General features: G+C 49.0%; 1 protein-coding gene across 1 annotated transcript in view; it reads right to left on the minus strand.

Annotated features, from left to right (window-relative positions):
- Positions 1-16,094: 16,094 nt before the first annotated feature.
- Positions 16,095-17,570, minus strand: part of KPNA7 (karyopherin subunit alpha 7) — a 50,926-nt gene continuing 49,450 nt past the window's right edge. Inside the window, exon 11 of the mRNA XM_055136539.1 lies at positions 16,095-16,293. Within this exon, the coding sequence (XP_054992514.1) occupies positions 16,126-16,293 (168 nt within the window). The 3' untranslated portion in view covers positions 16,095-16,125. The remainder of the gene's footprint in view (positions 16,294-17,570) is intronic.

Below are 17,570 nucleotides of genomic sequence, written 5' to 3' on the forward strand. Positions count from 1 at the left end.
TTATACATATATTACACATAATATATATAATTTTTAAAAATAAGAACTAGAGTTATAGCACAGCAGGTAGGGCGTTTGCCTTGCACGCAGCCGACCTGGGTTTGATTCCAAACATCGCATATGGTCCCCCGAGCACCGCCAGGAGTAATTCCTGAGTGCATGAGCCAGGCATAACTCCTGTGCAGCGCCAGGTGTGACCCCCCTCAAAAAAAAAGCAAAAAAAATTAATTAATTAAAATCATACCAAAAAACAAGGTTTTTGCAGCTGAAAAAAATAATTAAGAAAATGATCCAGAGAGGCCGTAGCGATAGTACAGCAAGTAGGGCATTTGTCATGCATGCGGCTGACCCGGGTTCACTACCTGACATCCCGTGTGGTCCCCCAGCACCGCCAGGAGTGATTCTTGAGTGTAGGGCCAGGAGTGACCCCTGAGCATCGCTGGGTGTGACCCAAAAAGAAATTTAAAAAACAAGAAAATGATCCAGAGGTTCACATGGGGCATCTCGCTCCTGTCTATGCTCAGGGACCTTTAAAGGGCCTGACTCCACTTTAACAGTCTAGGGTGCTAACAAGAAGACAACCCCAACACCTGTTCTGCCACCTTTCTATCTGCAGCCCACTGCCATGCTCCAAGTCTCACTTTGTTCACCTGTAAGATGGAGAGAAAAATGCATGCTACCCAAGATCGAAATTAAGTCACCCACTTAACATAAGTCTCTTATTTGTATGAAATTGTGGCTTTAAATGGACTTGAGGTTCAGATTATGTAAACATGACAATGTGCTAATTTTTGTCCCCAAACCAACCAGTGTGAGTCCCCTCAGGAAAGCTGTTTGGGAGGCAGAGTGGAGGAGTCCTGCGGAGGATGGGATGGTTCGAGCAGATGCCCCTGAGAGCACATCTCGGTGCGGGAGCTGGCACTGCCAAGGCCGGTGGCTGAGTCACATTAGTCCTTCAGGTCTTTTCTGGTCCTGGTATCCAGAAAGTTTTCTCCTGAACATCTAGTTTCTTTAAAGTGTTGGATATGGGTCCAGGGATGGCTCAGTGGCAAAAAGTGCCTACTTGCAAGCACGAGGCCACAAGTCCAGCCCTTAGTGACGTCCATGTGTGCCTGCATGTGGTCCTAGGAACCCTGGAAGCTGCCAACAGTGTGTGATCTCGGACCAGAGAGGGAGCATGGGAGTAGGGCCTGCCTTTCATTCAGTGGACACCAAGACCAACCCAGCACTGCATGGGGTTCCCTGAGTCCCATCAGGAATGGTCCCTGGGCACCGCTGCATATGACCCAAATCTCTCCCCCTCAAAAAAACCCTGTAAAATCAGTTGTCCATAGGCACATGTGTGTGATCCCTATAGTCAGGCATGAGATGCGGTGAGCATGTGTAAGAGCACCACAAGAAAAGGAGCACCCCAACTGAGCGTGCGCCCAAATCAACACAATAGCTGTCCCAGAGAGGATGGGGCAGGGAAAATTTAAAAAATACCAAAACTCAAAGTCAGGTGTACAAAATTATTCTCAGCACACAGCACATTTGTTTATAATCCAGAAGACTGTAGAATCTTGCTTTAAATTACAACCTAAATTGAATGACCAGCATCCACGTCTCACTATATCATTATCTTTGGTAAGACAATTTTTGGTAGAAATAGCGGTAGATACACCTGAAGTTAGTTTTAAGAGCTACAAGACCTCATGTTCACTGTACTGAGTGCTCGCCCTCCCCCCAAATTGGTGACTTTTTTAGGGGGCTAGCATGGTAGCACAGCGGGTAGGGCATTTTCCTTGCACGCAGGCAACCCTGGTTCGGGTCCCAGCATCCCATATGGTCCTCTGCGCACCGCCAGAAGTAATTCCTGAGTGCAGAGCCAGGAGTGACCCCTGTGCATTGCTGGGTATGACCCAAAAAGAAAAAAAAATGGTGACATTTTGCAGAATCGAAGTATAGGACTGCATCATGACACAACCCACAGAGAGCTGTTTTCCCAGACCTGTGGAACGCGCATGTGCACCTGTCTCTAGTTCGCACACCTGCCCAGGTTCAGGTACCCACCGCCATCTCAGACACAGTCATAGGATCCCCAGGATTACTGGAGGGGTGGGCCTTCCTAACCATACCCTTCCCCACCCCAATACCCGGATCCCACGGATCTGTCCTTATTTCTCCAACGCTCCCCACTCCGGGAGGTGAAATCTGCCCACCCCACCCCCCCGCCCCGTCCCAGAAAGGAGCGGGGTGCACCCGCCTGGTTGGAGCAGTGACTTCCTCTCTGCTCCCGAGCACATTCCACTCTGGATGTGTCACCCCTGGGCCAACTCCAGTGTTTGGCTCTTGCAAACAAATGACTGAACATTCATGCACAGGTAGTTATGGAAACAGAAGTTTTCAGTTCTTGGGGCCTGGGCGTGCAAAGGCTGAGTCATATGGAAATTGCATGTTTCGTGTTAGAAGAAACTGCCAAGCTATTCTCTTGAGCCGTTCTGAGCATCTTACATTCCTGCCAGCAGCGTTTCTCAGCATCCTTGCCCGCATTTGTCACGATTTCTCCTGTGAGTCCCCGGGCAGGGGTGTGGCAGTGTTCTCTAGCTGTGTCATTACTTGAGATAAGAGATTCTTTCTCCAAATACATGCAGCCAAGTAATTGGGAATAATTCTAGAAAAAAAAAGTTATCATCTGTCCTCAAAGATATTAATGGAACTCTGCTGGTCTTTGTTCTAAAATAGCTAAAAACATAAAAATGAGACGACTTGGTCTGCAGAGACAGTGCAGAGATGAAGGCTCTTGCCTTGCACGTGGCTGTGATGAGGTGGTTCAAATCCCAGCACTAGCGGGTAGGGCATTTGCCTTGCACTCGGCTGACACAGGTTCGATTCCCAGCATCCCATATGGTCTCCTGAGCACCGCCATGGGTAATTCCTGAGTGCAGAACCAGGAGTAATCCCTGTGCATCACCGGTTGTGACCCAAAAAGCAAAAAATAAATAAATAAATAAATAAATAAAACTTATTCTTAAAAAAAAAAATCCCAGCACTAGTACTCTGATCAACAACAGGTGTGGGCCCTAAAAAGAAAATTACTGAACTTCTATTGTTTGCTTAAAAATGTGCTTTTGTTTATGAGGTTGTCCCCACTTAGATGGGTGATGATTAAGACAATTAAATTGATCGATCTTATAAAAGTAATTAAGACACCAATGCTTAATTTTTATTCCATTATGTATTATGTAGATAGGAATATAGAAATATAAAGACACAGACTATGTTTATATTGATAGGTTTAATTTTTTTAAGTCATGTATGACATTTTATTATAAAGGAAATACCCTGCCTTCTGGCTTAACCCCCCCCTTCTAGATTTTATTGGCTCAGAAAAATAAGACAAAATGTCCTCCAACTTTATTCTATGTCATTCATGATATATCAGTGACATGAACCAGGGAAACGAACAACAACAAAAATCTCAAGTAAGACCAAATCATTGGGGGCCCAAGAGATACTACAGCGGGTAGGACTCGTGCCTTGCACACATCCAACCTTCTATCCCCAGCATCAGATATGAGTCCCTGAACCCAAAAGTGGTCCCTGAGCACAGAGCCAAGAGTTAAGTCCTAAATACTGCTAGGTGTGGTCCAAAAATTAAAAAATAAAATGACTCATTCACTAGCTTCCCCTACACCCTCTGTGTCTCCCCCCTCCCCGCTTCGTACCAGGGATCAAACCTCCATACCAGGACCTCACACATGCAAGGCTAAATATTTTTGTTGCTTTGGGACTAGAATTGGAGGAATTCTACTATATTCTAGACCAAACGTGGAGTTCTCCGGGACAACAGCATCTCCTGGGGATGGTTCGAGACGCAGAATCCCCACCAGGCCCGACCCTCAGGAGGTGACCCCTCCATCTGGATTCCAACATGTGTCCCAGCACTGCTTCAGGTCGAACAAATCCCTTCCTATTGTCCTGATTATTGGGCACCAAATCCAAAACAAAGGTTTGGAGTCAGACGTTAAAATTCCAAAAGGGCCACAGAAGAGGAAAGGGCTTCTTTTGCAAGAACTCAACAGAGAGAAGCCATCAGATCTTTGCTGTGTTTTGTGACAGACAGTGGGACAGCCAAGGATTCACCTGCCAGAAACAATCAAGCCAGAACATCCCCTCCTTGCACCTAATACTTAATGCCACTGGTCCTTTCATCTTGGGGTTACTTTCATTCTTTGTTTTGGGGTCACACCTAGCAGTGCTCAGGCTTATTCCTGGCTCTGCTCTCAGGGATCACTCCTGGCAGTGCTCAGAAGACTATATGTGACGGATTGAATTTCTCGGGCCTCTGGGGTTACTTTCTTAAAAAGCGTTAGCTCTGGAGACCTGAAAGATAGCACCGCAGGTAGGACAACCCAGGTTTGATCCTGGGCACCCCATACAGTCCCCAGGACCCTACCAGGAATGACTCCTGGCATAGAGCCAGAAGTCAGCCTTGAGCATCGCCAGGTGTGCCCTCACCCACCCCCTCCCCCCCAAAAAAAAGCGTACAAAAGCATGTTAACTCTGGGAGAAGTTTCCAGTTTGCTCAGTGGCTGGCTTGAGAGCGCCAGCAAGGAGACAAATGTGCATTTCCTTTACAGTGAGAGGTGGCCCTGAACAGCCACACAACAGACCCCAGAGGGCTAAACCTGTCGCAGCAGCATAACTGGGGGCGTGGGGGGGGAGGGACAGGGGGGAAGCTGACTAGCCTTTCCAGTCCTGTAATTTAATCACTACCACAAGTCGAGAGCTCCGTTTTCTGATTTCCCCAATACACGCTGACTCTTCCAAGGCGAAGCCAGACTAATGAGAGCAGAGGCTGGAGGAAGTCTGGCTTTTAAAGTGAACTGGAAAATTCATGAGTCATGCACTCACATGAATGACCGAAAAGGAGCTGTATGAAGCATTTGCCAGTGGCAAATATTAACCAGTTTCTGCCAGCAAACAGGGTGCTCCCTTCCCAGGTCCCACAGATGGGCTGGCAGGTCACCCGGTCCTTACTCTGCTTCTGCAAAGCATGTCCATCAGACGTTCTTCTGATACCAGCCAGCCAGCCTGGAACCTTCCCGCAATTGTGCAGAAAGAGAAAGCAAGTGCGGGAGAGTGTGACAGAGATCCCCCAAGTACCAAGAAAGGGGTGGGAGTTGTACCTCATTAAAGGCATTCATATAAACAAATTAAGTTAATTTGGGGTTCCGGCTGGTGTGAGATACTGTGTAATTATTAGCTTCTGTTCCTGCTAAGTGAATGTGATGAAGATTTCAGGGCTCAGGACAGCTGTTTCAAGTGCGTGGTGCCTGTCCCAGCCCTGCTGAGCAGGGAGGCCCACATTTCTCCCACCACCCAGCCCTCCGGCCTGTAGCAACTGAGAGACAGAAGTGTACAGATGGATGTACCGTACGCCACAGAATAGCACCCAGACCAGGAGCCTCATTTTAGAAAACAGTGTTGTCATTTGTTTGAGAAGAGGGGAATTTCCTCTGCTGCCAGGGATCAAACCCCAGGTTGCATTCATTGCCATTTCATGTATGCATGTGTGTGTGTGCATATGTGTGTGTGTGTGTGTGTGTGTGTACTTTTTAGGTCACACCAAGAAATGCTCAGGCGTTACCCCTGGCTTTGCACTCAGGAAACACTCCTGGGGATGTTTGGGGGACCAAATAGGATGTTAGACATTGAGCCCAGGTCAGCCACACAGAGGGCAAACACCCTCCCCACTGTGCTATCGCTCCGGCCTCGCCTATTTATATTATTAGTTCACTTTTCCTCTTTTTGTTATTGTTCCCTAGGATATTAAGCAAGCATTTATTAAGGACCTTTGGTATATAAGGCACTGCAAAATGGTGTATAAGGAGTTTTTCTCTATTTGGTAATTAAAGATCTTTTTATTGTGAAATATAATATACTTATGGGCTGGAGCGATAGCACAGTGATAGGGCGTTCACCTTTCACGCAGCTGACCTGTGTTCGATTCCTCCGCCCCTCTCAGAGAGCCCGGCAAGCTACTGAGAGTATCGGCAGAGCCTGGCAAGCTACCCGTGGTGTATTGGATATGCCAAAAACAGTAACAAATAAGTCTCACAATGAAAGACGTTACTGATGCCCGCTCGAACAAATCAATGAGCAACTGGATGACAGTGACAGTGAATATGTTTATAGAAAAGGAAAATGTGTTTACCACAAGATACAAAAGCAAACAAATAAATAAAAAGAACCCTGGGGGCTACCGATATGGTACAGTAGGTAAGTAAGCCAGTCCCTGAAAGCTGTTGTCCCAGGTTCCAACCCTGGGGCCACATATTCCCTGAACATAGCCAGGAGTGAATCCTGAGCGCAGAGCCAGAAGTAAGCCCTGAACAGCACCAGGTGTGACCCAAAACTCCCCTCCAAAATGAGTTCTGTCAGATGGAGTGGGTGTGCCCTCTCCGCCACTCCAGATGAAACTCTGGTGGCCAGGAGCTTCCAGAAGCAAAACCCAGGTACGAGGGTTCAGGGACTAAGACTCCAGGCCACATGGCGGCTGTGGAGACGGGCCATCCCTTCCCATCTCCCCGCCGGCTTGGGGTCCTGGCTGTCATGCCCACGATCTGCCTCTGGGTGCCATCTCAGTGCATCAATGGCCTTGATCCAGAGACTCCCAAATGAATCTCATACTGGACTAGCTCCCCAAAGAGAAATCTCTAGACCCCAACCATTTACAATTTTAGAAATCCTAAAGCACGCTGCCACTTTTGCGGCCGTGCAATCTCTCGTGATATTCATAATAAGCAATAGAAAATAAATTATCTAGCATCTGCCCCTGGCAGGCAGGATTGGATGATGGTGGGAAAATTAGAAATAATAGTGGTGGGAAGGTGTAATGGTGATGGGAATGGTGTTGAAATATTGAATGTAATCAATTAATGTGAACGACCTTATGAAAATACAATTTTTTAAATGAGTTTTTCCAACCCCCAAATGACACGCACTCCCACCCCCTTGATCCCAATCTCTGCAGCCCCCCTCAACCCTGCCTGCTTTCTTTCTTCTTCTTTTAAATATATCATTGACAAAGGACCACCGTGATCACCCAAAGGGTGAGAGTACACACTCAGCAAGTGGAGGACCCAAGTTTGATCCCTGGCATGGCACGGTCTCCTGAACACCACCAGGAGGAGCCCCAAAAACTGCCAGGGGAGGCCCCCAAACACACAGAAACTCTAGTTGCTTCAGACAGCATCACATCCGCCTCAGGGGTCCAGCCCAGGGATCCAGGACTTCCCACATTGCATGGTGGGAAGCAGGAGGGCTGGACACCTGCCACAGGGACACGCATTTTTCTTGTGAACTTAAGACCTGCCCTCTCTGCAAGTGTCCAATATGCAACTCAGTCTTTGTTACATTGGGTCAGCTTGCTGGACACCCCAGAACTTTACTGTGGGAGGGGGTCACACCGAAGGGGCAGGAGGCTGTGATGCTGGGTATCAAAGCCAGGGCCGTGGCTTATCCCCAAGCCGCACCCCAGCCAGATCGACTTACCTCATACTAGAAGTCTGCTCTTTAGACCCCCCCTTCTCCCATTTTCCCACGCTCTACCCCACCGTCCACCACCTCTGCCAACCCCCAATCTCTCTGCTTGTGTAATTCCAGTTCTTGGTATCTTTTATCAATTAAATAGATATTCCTAAGATGACCACTTTTTTTTACTTGCATTTCAGCTTCTCTCAGTGGCACCATACAGTATATCCGATTGTGCATCTGGTTTCTTTCTTTTTTTTCTTTGATTCAACATGTTTTTAAGATTCATCTAAATATTGTGTTGTGGCTCTAGCTCATTTATTTTTATGACTTATATTGTATCTATTGCATGACTACACGCAGTGTATGTATCCATGCATGGGTACTTGGATTGTTTCAATTTGGAGCTAGACGGAACAGGTTAAATGGCATTTTGACTAACACATTGTATTCAATGCATTTCCTGATCACTGACAAGGCAAGAATTGGCCTATTGGAAATCCTACGAGGGACTTTCCTTTCTTCCCTACAGGAAGGGAGGTCTGTGTTTTTAGTCCCGGGTTTTTTTACCCTTTGGCTTTTGAGCCATACCCAGTTGTGTTCAGGGATTATTCCTGGCTCTGTACTCAGGAGTAACCCTTAGTAGTGCTCAGGACACCATACATGGTACAGGGGATTTGAACCAGGGTCAGTGGGACTCAAAGTCTCACTCCGGGGAACTATCTCCCCTTTCTACTCTGTCTTCTGTGAAAGTGACTCCAAGGACCTCACATAAGTAGAACTTTTATGTTTTTGTTCTTTTGTGGCTGGATTATTTCACTTAGTAACAGACCCTCCAGTTTAATTCCTGTAGGATTTCGTCTGAATGTCCTTCCCTTTTTAGGGCAGAGTAATATTCTATTATATGGCTCTACCCCTCGCTTATCCATGCTCCACTAGTGGCCCCGAGGTTGCTTCTACCTCCTGGCTGTTGTGAACAGTGCCGTGAAAGTGGAGGACACAATCTCCAGACCCTCCTTCCAGTTGTTTCTGACACTTCCACCTCGTCTGAGGAGCCCTTTCACGCGGGGGGGGGATTTCTGGTTTCAGGAGTAGTCATCCGAGTGGGTGTGCCCATGCCCTGACAGCTCTGTGTGGTTTTGATTTGCATGTTCACGATGACTCACACCACTTGTCATCTGTTCATGTGCTTGTTAGCCATTTGTCCACCTTCTCTGGGGAAGCGTCTCTTTGAGTCCTTTTCCCACTTCCAAACTGGATTGCTCAACACTCACTTCTTGTGAGGGTCTCATAGATGGTGCCCAGGAGACCCAGGGATGCCAAGGGATGGCCCAGCCTGAGAGGACAATGCAAGGGCCGAGGGTCAGTGCTCTGGGGCCTTGGGACTGCACCCAGCAGGTGTCTGAGGGGTCATGGTGCTGGTGACAGAACCTGGGTCAGCCTCAGGCAGGGTGTGTGCAGAGTCCCCCAGATGATGGCTCTGGCCCATGGCAAGGAGTTGGGAAAGGACAAAAGATCCGATCCTGGCACTTCTGGCTGCTGTGTGTTAGTGGAGACCATCCCATGAGCAGACCCCCATAGCGAAGGGCCGATGAGGCCACGAGGCCAAGTACAGAGCCCTTTCTGTGGACACCACCGCTGGCCCTACTGGCCACTTCACCAAGCCCCTGATCTCTCCAGCCTCTGACATCATTAATTTGTTGCTGAGTGTTTCTGCACATATCCTAAGCAGCAAATGTCTAAACATGTTCAGGATTCTCAGTGATTATCCATGTAGGAGCAGGCTCAGGGACGCAGGTTGGCCACTAGTCCTCAGCCTGCGACCTGGGCATCCTAAGGAGTGTCCACGTTTTCTCCACAAACCTCGCCCTTCTTCTGTGTGTTCATCTCAGCCTATGATGTTTCAACCAGGCCCAGGACAGGCTGCCATGCCTTTCTCTCGTGAGGGATGGTCCTTAGAGTCAAATGCTCCACCAAAGAGAGCACTCATAGGGAGGAGGGGGTTGTGGGTTGCTCAATCACTCCTGCATGTAGCTCTGGAGACCCCTGGAACACTGCCAGGGGGCCCAAGTGTTGAACCTTCAGGCTGAGTTGGCTGAGTATCAAGGGGAGTGACTCCCATGTCCCCTGAGTATTTCTGAGAAGCGCCCTCCCCCCACCCCTCAAAAAACAAAACAGAGGCTGTGCTTAGTGAAGTTCTGATCGGATGTCTAAGGCACTGCCATGCATTTCAGGAAGATTTGAATATTCAGCGCCTCAATGCACAACCACATGCGTGTCTGGATGGCATACTTGGACAGGAAGGGGTTGATCTTTAAGCGAACGTTTCCCCAGGAATGAAGGGGGTGCCAAGCATCCTAAGAGATAGCTCACGACACCCCCAGGATTGCGTATTCTTTCCCAGAAGCAATTGGGCTCCTGGAATGCAGTGTTTGGCAGAATGATTCCATATAGGTGGGCATGGGGAAGGAGAAGCAGCCCCACCCACACCCCACCTGATGACTGAGGACAGCTCTGACCCTACCAGCAGGTCCTCGAATAACAGCGTTTTCCATCAGCAGAGTTTGGCCACTGCATTGGCTAGAAGGAGAACAGATCCCGGGGGCCACTGCAGGAAATGAGTGGTCCCACTTTCCTTCTGCAGCCTTTTCTTGAAGACACAGATTCTGGGAAGCCAAGACCGCAGAGAGCCAGCGGGTCCGGCATTTGTGCTGTTTTCACTGGCTTCCCCAGCAGCTGTTCCCCCTCTGGTCTGGTTGGAAAGAAACAGCCATGGCCATAAGCTGGCTCACTTGGGTTGTAGAATTCCCGGGTTCTGGTGGCGAAGCAGTCCCTGAGGCAGGAAGCAAGGTCTACAACTGTGGGTGGTGTGCCAGTGATTGGGGGTAAGCTCCTCTCAGCAGAAGCTGGGGCGTTGCCCAAGAATCACTTCCAAGCCTCCTCTGAGTCCTGATGTGTCCACCCAAATATCACCGACATTCCTCTAAGCTGGAGACATTCCAGGAACTGATTCATAAAAAGTCTGCAAACATCCAAGTTTCATCCCATATGGTCCCCTGAGCATGGCCAGGGGTAATTCCTGAGTGCAGAGCCAGGAGTAACCCCTGTGCATCGCTAGGTGTGACCCAAAAAGCAAAAAAAAAAAAAAATTTAAGTTCTGGGGCTGGAGCAATAGCACAGCCGGTAGGGCGTTTGCCTTGCACGCGGCCAACCCGGTTTCAATTCCCAGCATCCCATACGGTCCCCTGGGCACCACCAGGAGTGATTTCTGAGTGTAAAGCCAGGAGTAACCCCTGAGCATCGCTGGGTGTGACCCAAAAAGCAAAAGAAAAAAAATTAAGTTCTTATACTTTAAAACAATTGATAATAGTATTCTGATACACACAGAGACACAGACACAGACAGAGACACACACACACACACACACACACCACCACTCACTGTAGGGCTGGGAATAAAACTCAGATTGGTAGAGCATATGCCTAACATGCTCAAGATTCCATGTTTGACCGTTGGCATCCCAGGGTCCCCAAAGCTCCATCAAATGCAGTCCTGGGACCCTCCAGCACCACAAGACCTACTCTCTTCCCCAGCACTGCCCTCACTTTAAAAAAAAGAAAAATCGGCTGGAAAGATAGTAGGGTAGGTAAGGCACTTGCCTTCCACACAGCTAACCTCGGTTTGATCCTCAGCACTGCAGATGATCCCCTAAGCCCCACCAGGGCTGATCCCCGAGTGCACTGTAGCACTGTATCACTGTCATCCCGTTGTTCATCGATTTGCTTGAGCAGGCACCAGTAACGTCTCCAGTGTGAGACTTGTTGTTACTGTTTTTGGCATATCAAATATGCCACACGTAGCTTGCCAGGCTCTCTGAGAGGGACGGAGGAATTGAACCTGGGTTGGCCACGTGCAAGGCAAATGCCCTACCTGCTGTACTATCACTCCAGTCCTCCCCGAGTGCACAGTCAGAATTAATCTCTGAGTACCACTGGGTTTCACCCAAAAAAACAAGAAAAAACAATCAGGGCTGGAGAGCTAGTACTGGGGTTAAGGCTCTTGCCTTGTGGGGAGCTGAGCTGGGCTTGATCCCTGGCATCACATCTGGACCCCAGAACCGCCAAGATCCCTGAGCACAGAGCCAGGAGTCAGCCCTGAGCAATGCTAGATGTGGCCCAACAACCCCCCAAACCATTAAAGGTTTTGTAAAATTCATTTTTCTCAAAGACAAGTATATAGGGGCTCTTTCGACTCTGTGCTTCGCCCCCACTGAACAATGGGGTGATCGCTGGGAGCTGACGGCCTCTCACGCTGAAACCCTGTTTTATTGCTGGCGTCCCTGTCTGCGATCAGACTGCCACTGTGTGTGGTGATGCTTCAGGAATTTAAGACTCACCATATTCATGTGATACACCACGAGATTACATAACTCTGGTGTCCTTGGGGGTTTTCATTTTTAATTATTACCCACAGAGCAACCAAGGGCAAAATCGAAACTCCCCTCTCCTAGCTCCCAGCCAGAAGTTCGGCGAGGAGATTTCCACAACTTTTTTCTAAACATATGCTCAGTAGCTGCCACTCTTAGGAATGGTGTGCAGTTATTCCTGGCACTCCCCAGCACCGCCTCTCAGACATCATCTGGCACCTCCCTGGGAGAGAGAGGAATTAACTACAGTCCCTCCTCTCACTCCATCCTGGTGGCCTCGGTTACAAAGTTGTTCATGGTTGGGTTTCAGTCATACAATGTTCCAACATCAGGCACATGCCCCACCACCAATGTTCCCAATTTCCCTCCCCCCCGCCCCCACCTCAATTTTATAGTTTTCTTTTGCAACGCTGGGGAATGAACCCGCATCTTGTGTAAGTCGCCCACCACTGAGCAACCTCCCGAACCAGGTTCATTCCCTTCAGAGAAGATGTTCAACCACTGCAGCTCCTTGCCTTTTGGTTCTCTATTTTCTTTTGGGTGCTCAGGGCTTACTCCTAGTGGTCCCGGGGGTCCCTATGGGATGCTGGGTCTGCCACTTTCAAGGCAAGCGCCCTCCTCGCTGTACTCTTTCTAGGCCATTGTTCATTTGGTTGTTTCTTTTGGGGGGGGTGTTTTTTTTTTTTGCTTTTTGGGTCACACCCAGCAATGCTCAGGGGTTACTCCTGGCTCTGCACTTAGGAATATTCCTGGCAGTGCTTGGGGGGGCCACATGGGATGCCGGGGATTGAACCCAGGTCTGCCTTGATCATTCCAGCCCCTGTTCGTTTGTTTTGGGGTCACATCAGTGCTTGTGTGGAGTGGAAGGGGGCACTGCTGGTGGTGCTGGGGCTCTCACCCGGGTTCCCTATGCTGAGCATGTTCTACCCTTGGAGCCATTGCCCCAGGCCGCATGTTTTGGTTTGGGTTTTTTTCTAGAACAGTTCCTAGCTCTTCCCCTCCTCCCAGTCCCTATGTTACTTTAAGTTCTGTTTTTCTTTTTGTGTGTGTGCTGCTGGGGTCCAATCCACAGCCTCTCATGCGCAAGGGATGTGCTCTACTACAAAGCTACATTCTTTTCTGAAAAGGGACACAATTTTCCAGGTTTGCTGCCAGTTTGACTCTGGGACTATTTTTCAGGGGATCTGCGTTGATTTCAGTTTCTTCCTCTATCTTCTGTCTCTCTTGGGGCCAGAATGATAGGACAGTGGGTAGCGCTTTTGCTTTACGGAGAACTGACTGGGGTCTGATTCCCAAAATCAGATATGGTCCCCTGAGCACTGCCAGGAGTGACCCCACCCCCCAAGTACAGAGCCAGCAGTAGTAACCCCTGAGCATCGCTGGGTATGGCCCCAAAACCAAAGGAAAATTCTATCTTTGTCTCCCCTCCACCAGGGTTCCCAGGGTCCCTCCGTCCTTCCCCCACCCCAGCCTTCATCTCCACAGACAGCTTTTCAAGTTTGTGTATTTAAGTTTGGGTCTGATGATTTCAGTGTTGTTGACGCTGGTTTGGATATCTAGCGCTATCACTCAACACCACTGGTGGACATTGACCCTGTCTCGTTGCTTCTCATTGGTCTCTCCTCCCCCCACCCTCCACTCATTGTTTGTCCTTCCCCTCCCTATACTTTGGGACTGAGGGTGCTCTAGGAGTGACCCCTTTAAACCACTGCATACATTTAAGAGCTTTATGAGAGAATTATGTAAACCAATGGGGAAAAAAGGCACTTTTCAGAAAGTCAGTGTTAGGTATTGGTGGACAGACAAAAAAAAAATGTCTATCTTGAACTCAGAGCGATAGGACAATGAATGGTTGGGGAGTTTGCCTTACATGCAGCCGGCCTGGCTTCGGTTCCTGGCACCCCACACGTCCCAGAGCCCAGTCAGGAATGGTCTCTGACTGGTGATGGCATTGGTGTTGGAAAATTGTATACCTAGAATTTGACCATGAATGACTTTGCAAAAATCACAGTACCATGAACAACTTTGTAAATCATGGTACCTCATTCTCTGTCCTTTGTGTTGTATGTTTGAGGCAAGAGGTAGGAGTTTCCGCCCTTTTCTGATAGAGTACTTGAAGGAGTACTTAATACAGGGGTTCATGACACTTGCCTTACATGTAGCCACAGTTGAAAGCCCAGAACTGCATATGGTTCCCCCAGAATGCCAGGAGTGATCCCTGAGCACAAAGTCACAATGTGTGCACTGCCAAGTGTGGCCCCAAAACAAATAGTTACTTAAAAATACGGTGAGAAAATCCCGGCTTCTCTTTAAGCTCTTCTCATTCATTTTTGAGCTCATTTCCCTCTCAAGGCATCTGCTTGTTTTGTGGCTACCAGATCTTCCAAAATCTGTTGCGAAGAATACAGTGATTCCATCTCCCCTAGCTTCTGTGAATTGTTTCTTCTGGGGAAAGTGCGTGGGTTTGTTCATCTTAACCTTACTCTTATCTGCTGGTTATATTTCTGCACCTGAGCCTTCCCGTGTCAGACTCTGGGTGGATTTTTCTGGACCATCAGTTCAGATTCTTTACAGATAATACGCATCTGTTCCCATTCAGTGCTCCCGTAGGTCATCTGACCTAGGATCCACCGAGATGAGAAAGGTTTCCCGAGTGGCTGCTAAGAAGAAAGACATTTGGATTCCTGATCTTTTGCCCATGACTCGTTTGTGCCTTTCTGGAAACGTGTAAGAACTCTGACCAGAGAACTGAAATTTCACAATGAGGTGCTTAGAGGTTAATTTTCAATCCTCTGGTCACTCATCGAATTCTTTACATTTGGAAGCTGATTTTTCTTCATCTTCCAGTCTGGTTGAGTGGCTCATTTCTACCGTCATATTTGAATCAGCCACCTGACAATTTTATTTTGGACTTTGAATTTTAGCATTCTAAGGCTGGGAGGGGCCCAAAGGGCTGACGAGCATGCTGAAGAATGTTTCTTCCATGGCTCAAAACAGAATTGGGGGTCACTGTTTGGAGGGTCCAAGTGACTGCAGACCAGTTTCCACACAGTAAAGTCATCATAAAGGCACTCACACCCTCCTCCTCTGTCACCCAGCCAGTCACGCCAACACAAGAGCCGGGCATATGGGCCACTCGTTGAAATGTGATTAACACCATCTCTGAGCACCCCAAATTTGTAAGCAAATGTTTTTTGTTTTGTGATTTTTTTCTTCTTTTGGTATCACACCCGGCAATGCACAGGGGTTATCCTGGCTCTGCACTCAGGAATCACTCCTGGCAGTGCTCAGGGGACCGTATGGGATGCTACAGCCCCACAAATGACTCCTTCATAAAATGTTTTACTTTTGGCGGGAAGGGATAATGCCCAGCAGTGCTCAGGGGTATTTCCTGCTCCATATTCATCCCTACGACTAAGATTCAGAAGGTGAGATTCTGTTGGGACAAAGATGTGCCAAGCTGATGGCTGTTGGAGGGGGAAGCCAGGGACCTTCAGGCCCCCGTTTCCGTGTGTGGGTGGACACAGGAGGGCTCCCAGTCTCCACATCCCGCAGATAAAGGTCTATTCTCAGGCATGGGGCAGCATCTGAGATTGTGGACTGAGCAGTGCTCGCAGTGGTCCCCCTCACCATGCCAGGGCCACGGGCATGCCCGGAGGGCGTGGGGAGAGTCTGGTCTGGAAACGGCACCCGGCAGACTCATCTCTGCACCGCAGTGGTGGAACGCGAGTCTGATGGCCTCAGACTAACCCACGCCTTCGTCCTCTCACTGGGATGCTCCCTCACTTTTGTTTTAGGGGCCACACCTGGCAGTGCTCAGGGGAACACAGGTGGGCCCCATGATCCAACCTAGAACTCCAGTGTGCAAATCATGCATTCCATTTCATCTCTCCTCCTGATCCCAGCTCACACGGCTCTTCTTGAAGAATGTTCTAGGTCTTACCAGACATCACTCGAAAATAAAAAGTACCCCCCCACACACCCAACATCAAACATGTTTCCCAGATCCTAGTGGCACCCAAGTTGGCTTGGGGCGGCAGAGACTCTTCCAGGCTGCCTTGTCCCACACCCGAGCCTGTGGGCGCAGAAGCTGCACGTGCTTTCATGGTAAACAGGTGAAAGTGTTGAACGTTTTATTAACTTTCAGTTTAAAAAAGCCTCAGACCTACCAACACACAGACCTACTTCTTCAGTAAGGCAGCCGGCAAGGTTCTTGAGGCTGGTATGGGGGCTGGGGGGCTTTGGTGCTTATTGGTTAAGTGCTTAAAGAATTTGTGGTTTGTGTCCAGAGCCGAATACAGTGCTTCATTTTCTTCCAGAGCCGAGTACAGTGCTTCATTTTCTTCTTCCTTCAGGGAGAAAGACATGTTGTGCCTCCTGGCCCTTAGCATTCTCTCCCCACACCCTCCTGAGCATCCTTTGTGGATTAGAACTTAAGATAAGTCACCCCAAGGGGCCTTCAGATGAAAGACTCGTTTAGATATTTCTTGGGATGGGCCTCAAATTCATTTATTTATTCTTTATTTTTTCATGGTTACCAAGGAAAGTATTTATTTATTTATTTTTGGGGGCCTCAAATTCAGAGTGAGTGTGTGTGTGTATGTGTGTGTAATGAAACTTAACATCCACCATATTGGGGGGAGGGGTGTGGGCCATACCCAGTGGTGGATTCACCACCAGGCCCGGCAAAGCACCTTGTTCCGGGTACTATCGCTTGGGCCCAGCATGGGCCATCTTGAGTCAGTGCACTGTGCCCATCAGCAGCATCCGTCTCCAGATGCCTTCTCTCCTTCCACATGAAACATTTTCCCATTCCCCGTCTCTGTCACTCCCCCACCTCCCAAATCCCAGCAACCACGTTCTACTCTTTCTGAGTGTGACTCTAGCACAGAGTGAAGTCAGAAAGCATTTGGCAGGGCTGGAGCAAAAGTGCAGCAGGTAGGGTGTTTGCCTTGCACATGGCCAACCCGGGTCCGATTCCCAGCATCCCATATGGTCCCCCGAGCACCACCAGGAGTAATTCCTGAGTGCAGAGCCAGGAGTAACCCCTGAGCATCGCTGGATGTAACCCAAAAAGAAAAAAAAAGCGTTTGGCTTTTCTGTCACTATTGCAGGGTGGGGGGGCGGTAATCCTGGGGTGGGCATGAGGGGGGCACAACTAGCAGAGCTGGGGTGGGGATGGAGGCCAGGGCCTCACGTGTTACAAGTCATGTGCTCGACCACCTAAGCCACATCCCCATCTGGCTCATTTGGGCGGGGGTGGGGGACACACCTGGCTCTGCAGCCTGGGATCACGGTGGAGCACGGAGGACCACCGGGGTGCTGGGGATTGAGCCCAGGTTAGCTGCCTGCAAGTCAAGTGCCCATCCTGCTGTGCCATCTCTGCCCTCCCAACCGTGGCTTATACTAGAATGCAGTTTGGGAAGACAGAAAGCTAGTAGAGTGGTAAGGCACTTCGTGCACGCAGCCAACCAGGGTAAAATCAACAAGTAAAACTGTTTGGATTCAGAGTACTATCTTTTTTTTTTTCCTTTTTGGGTCATACCCAGCAATGCACAGGGGTTTCTCCTGGCTCTTCATCTCAGGAATTACTCCTGGCTGTGCTCGGGAGACTATATCGGATGCT

The sequence above is a fragment of the Sorex araneus genome, chromosome 4 (genome assembly GCF_027595985.1).
Source record: "Sorex araneus isolate mSorAra2 chromosome 4, mSorAra2.pri, whole genome shotgun sequence".
Lineage (NCBI taxonomy): Eukaryota > Metazoa > Chordata > Mammalia > Eulipotyphla > Soricidae > Sorex > Sorex araneus.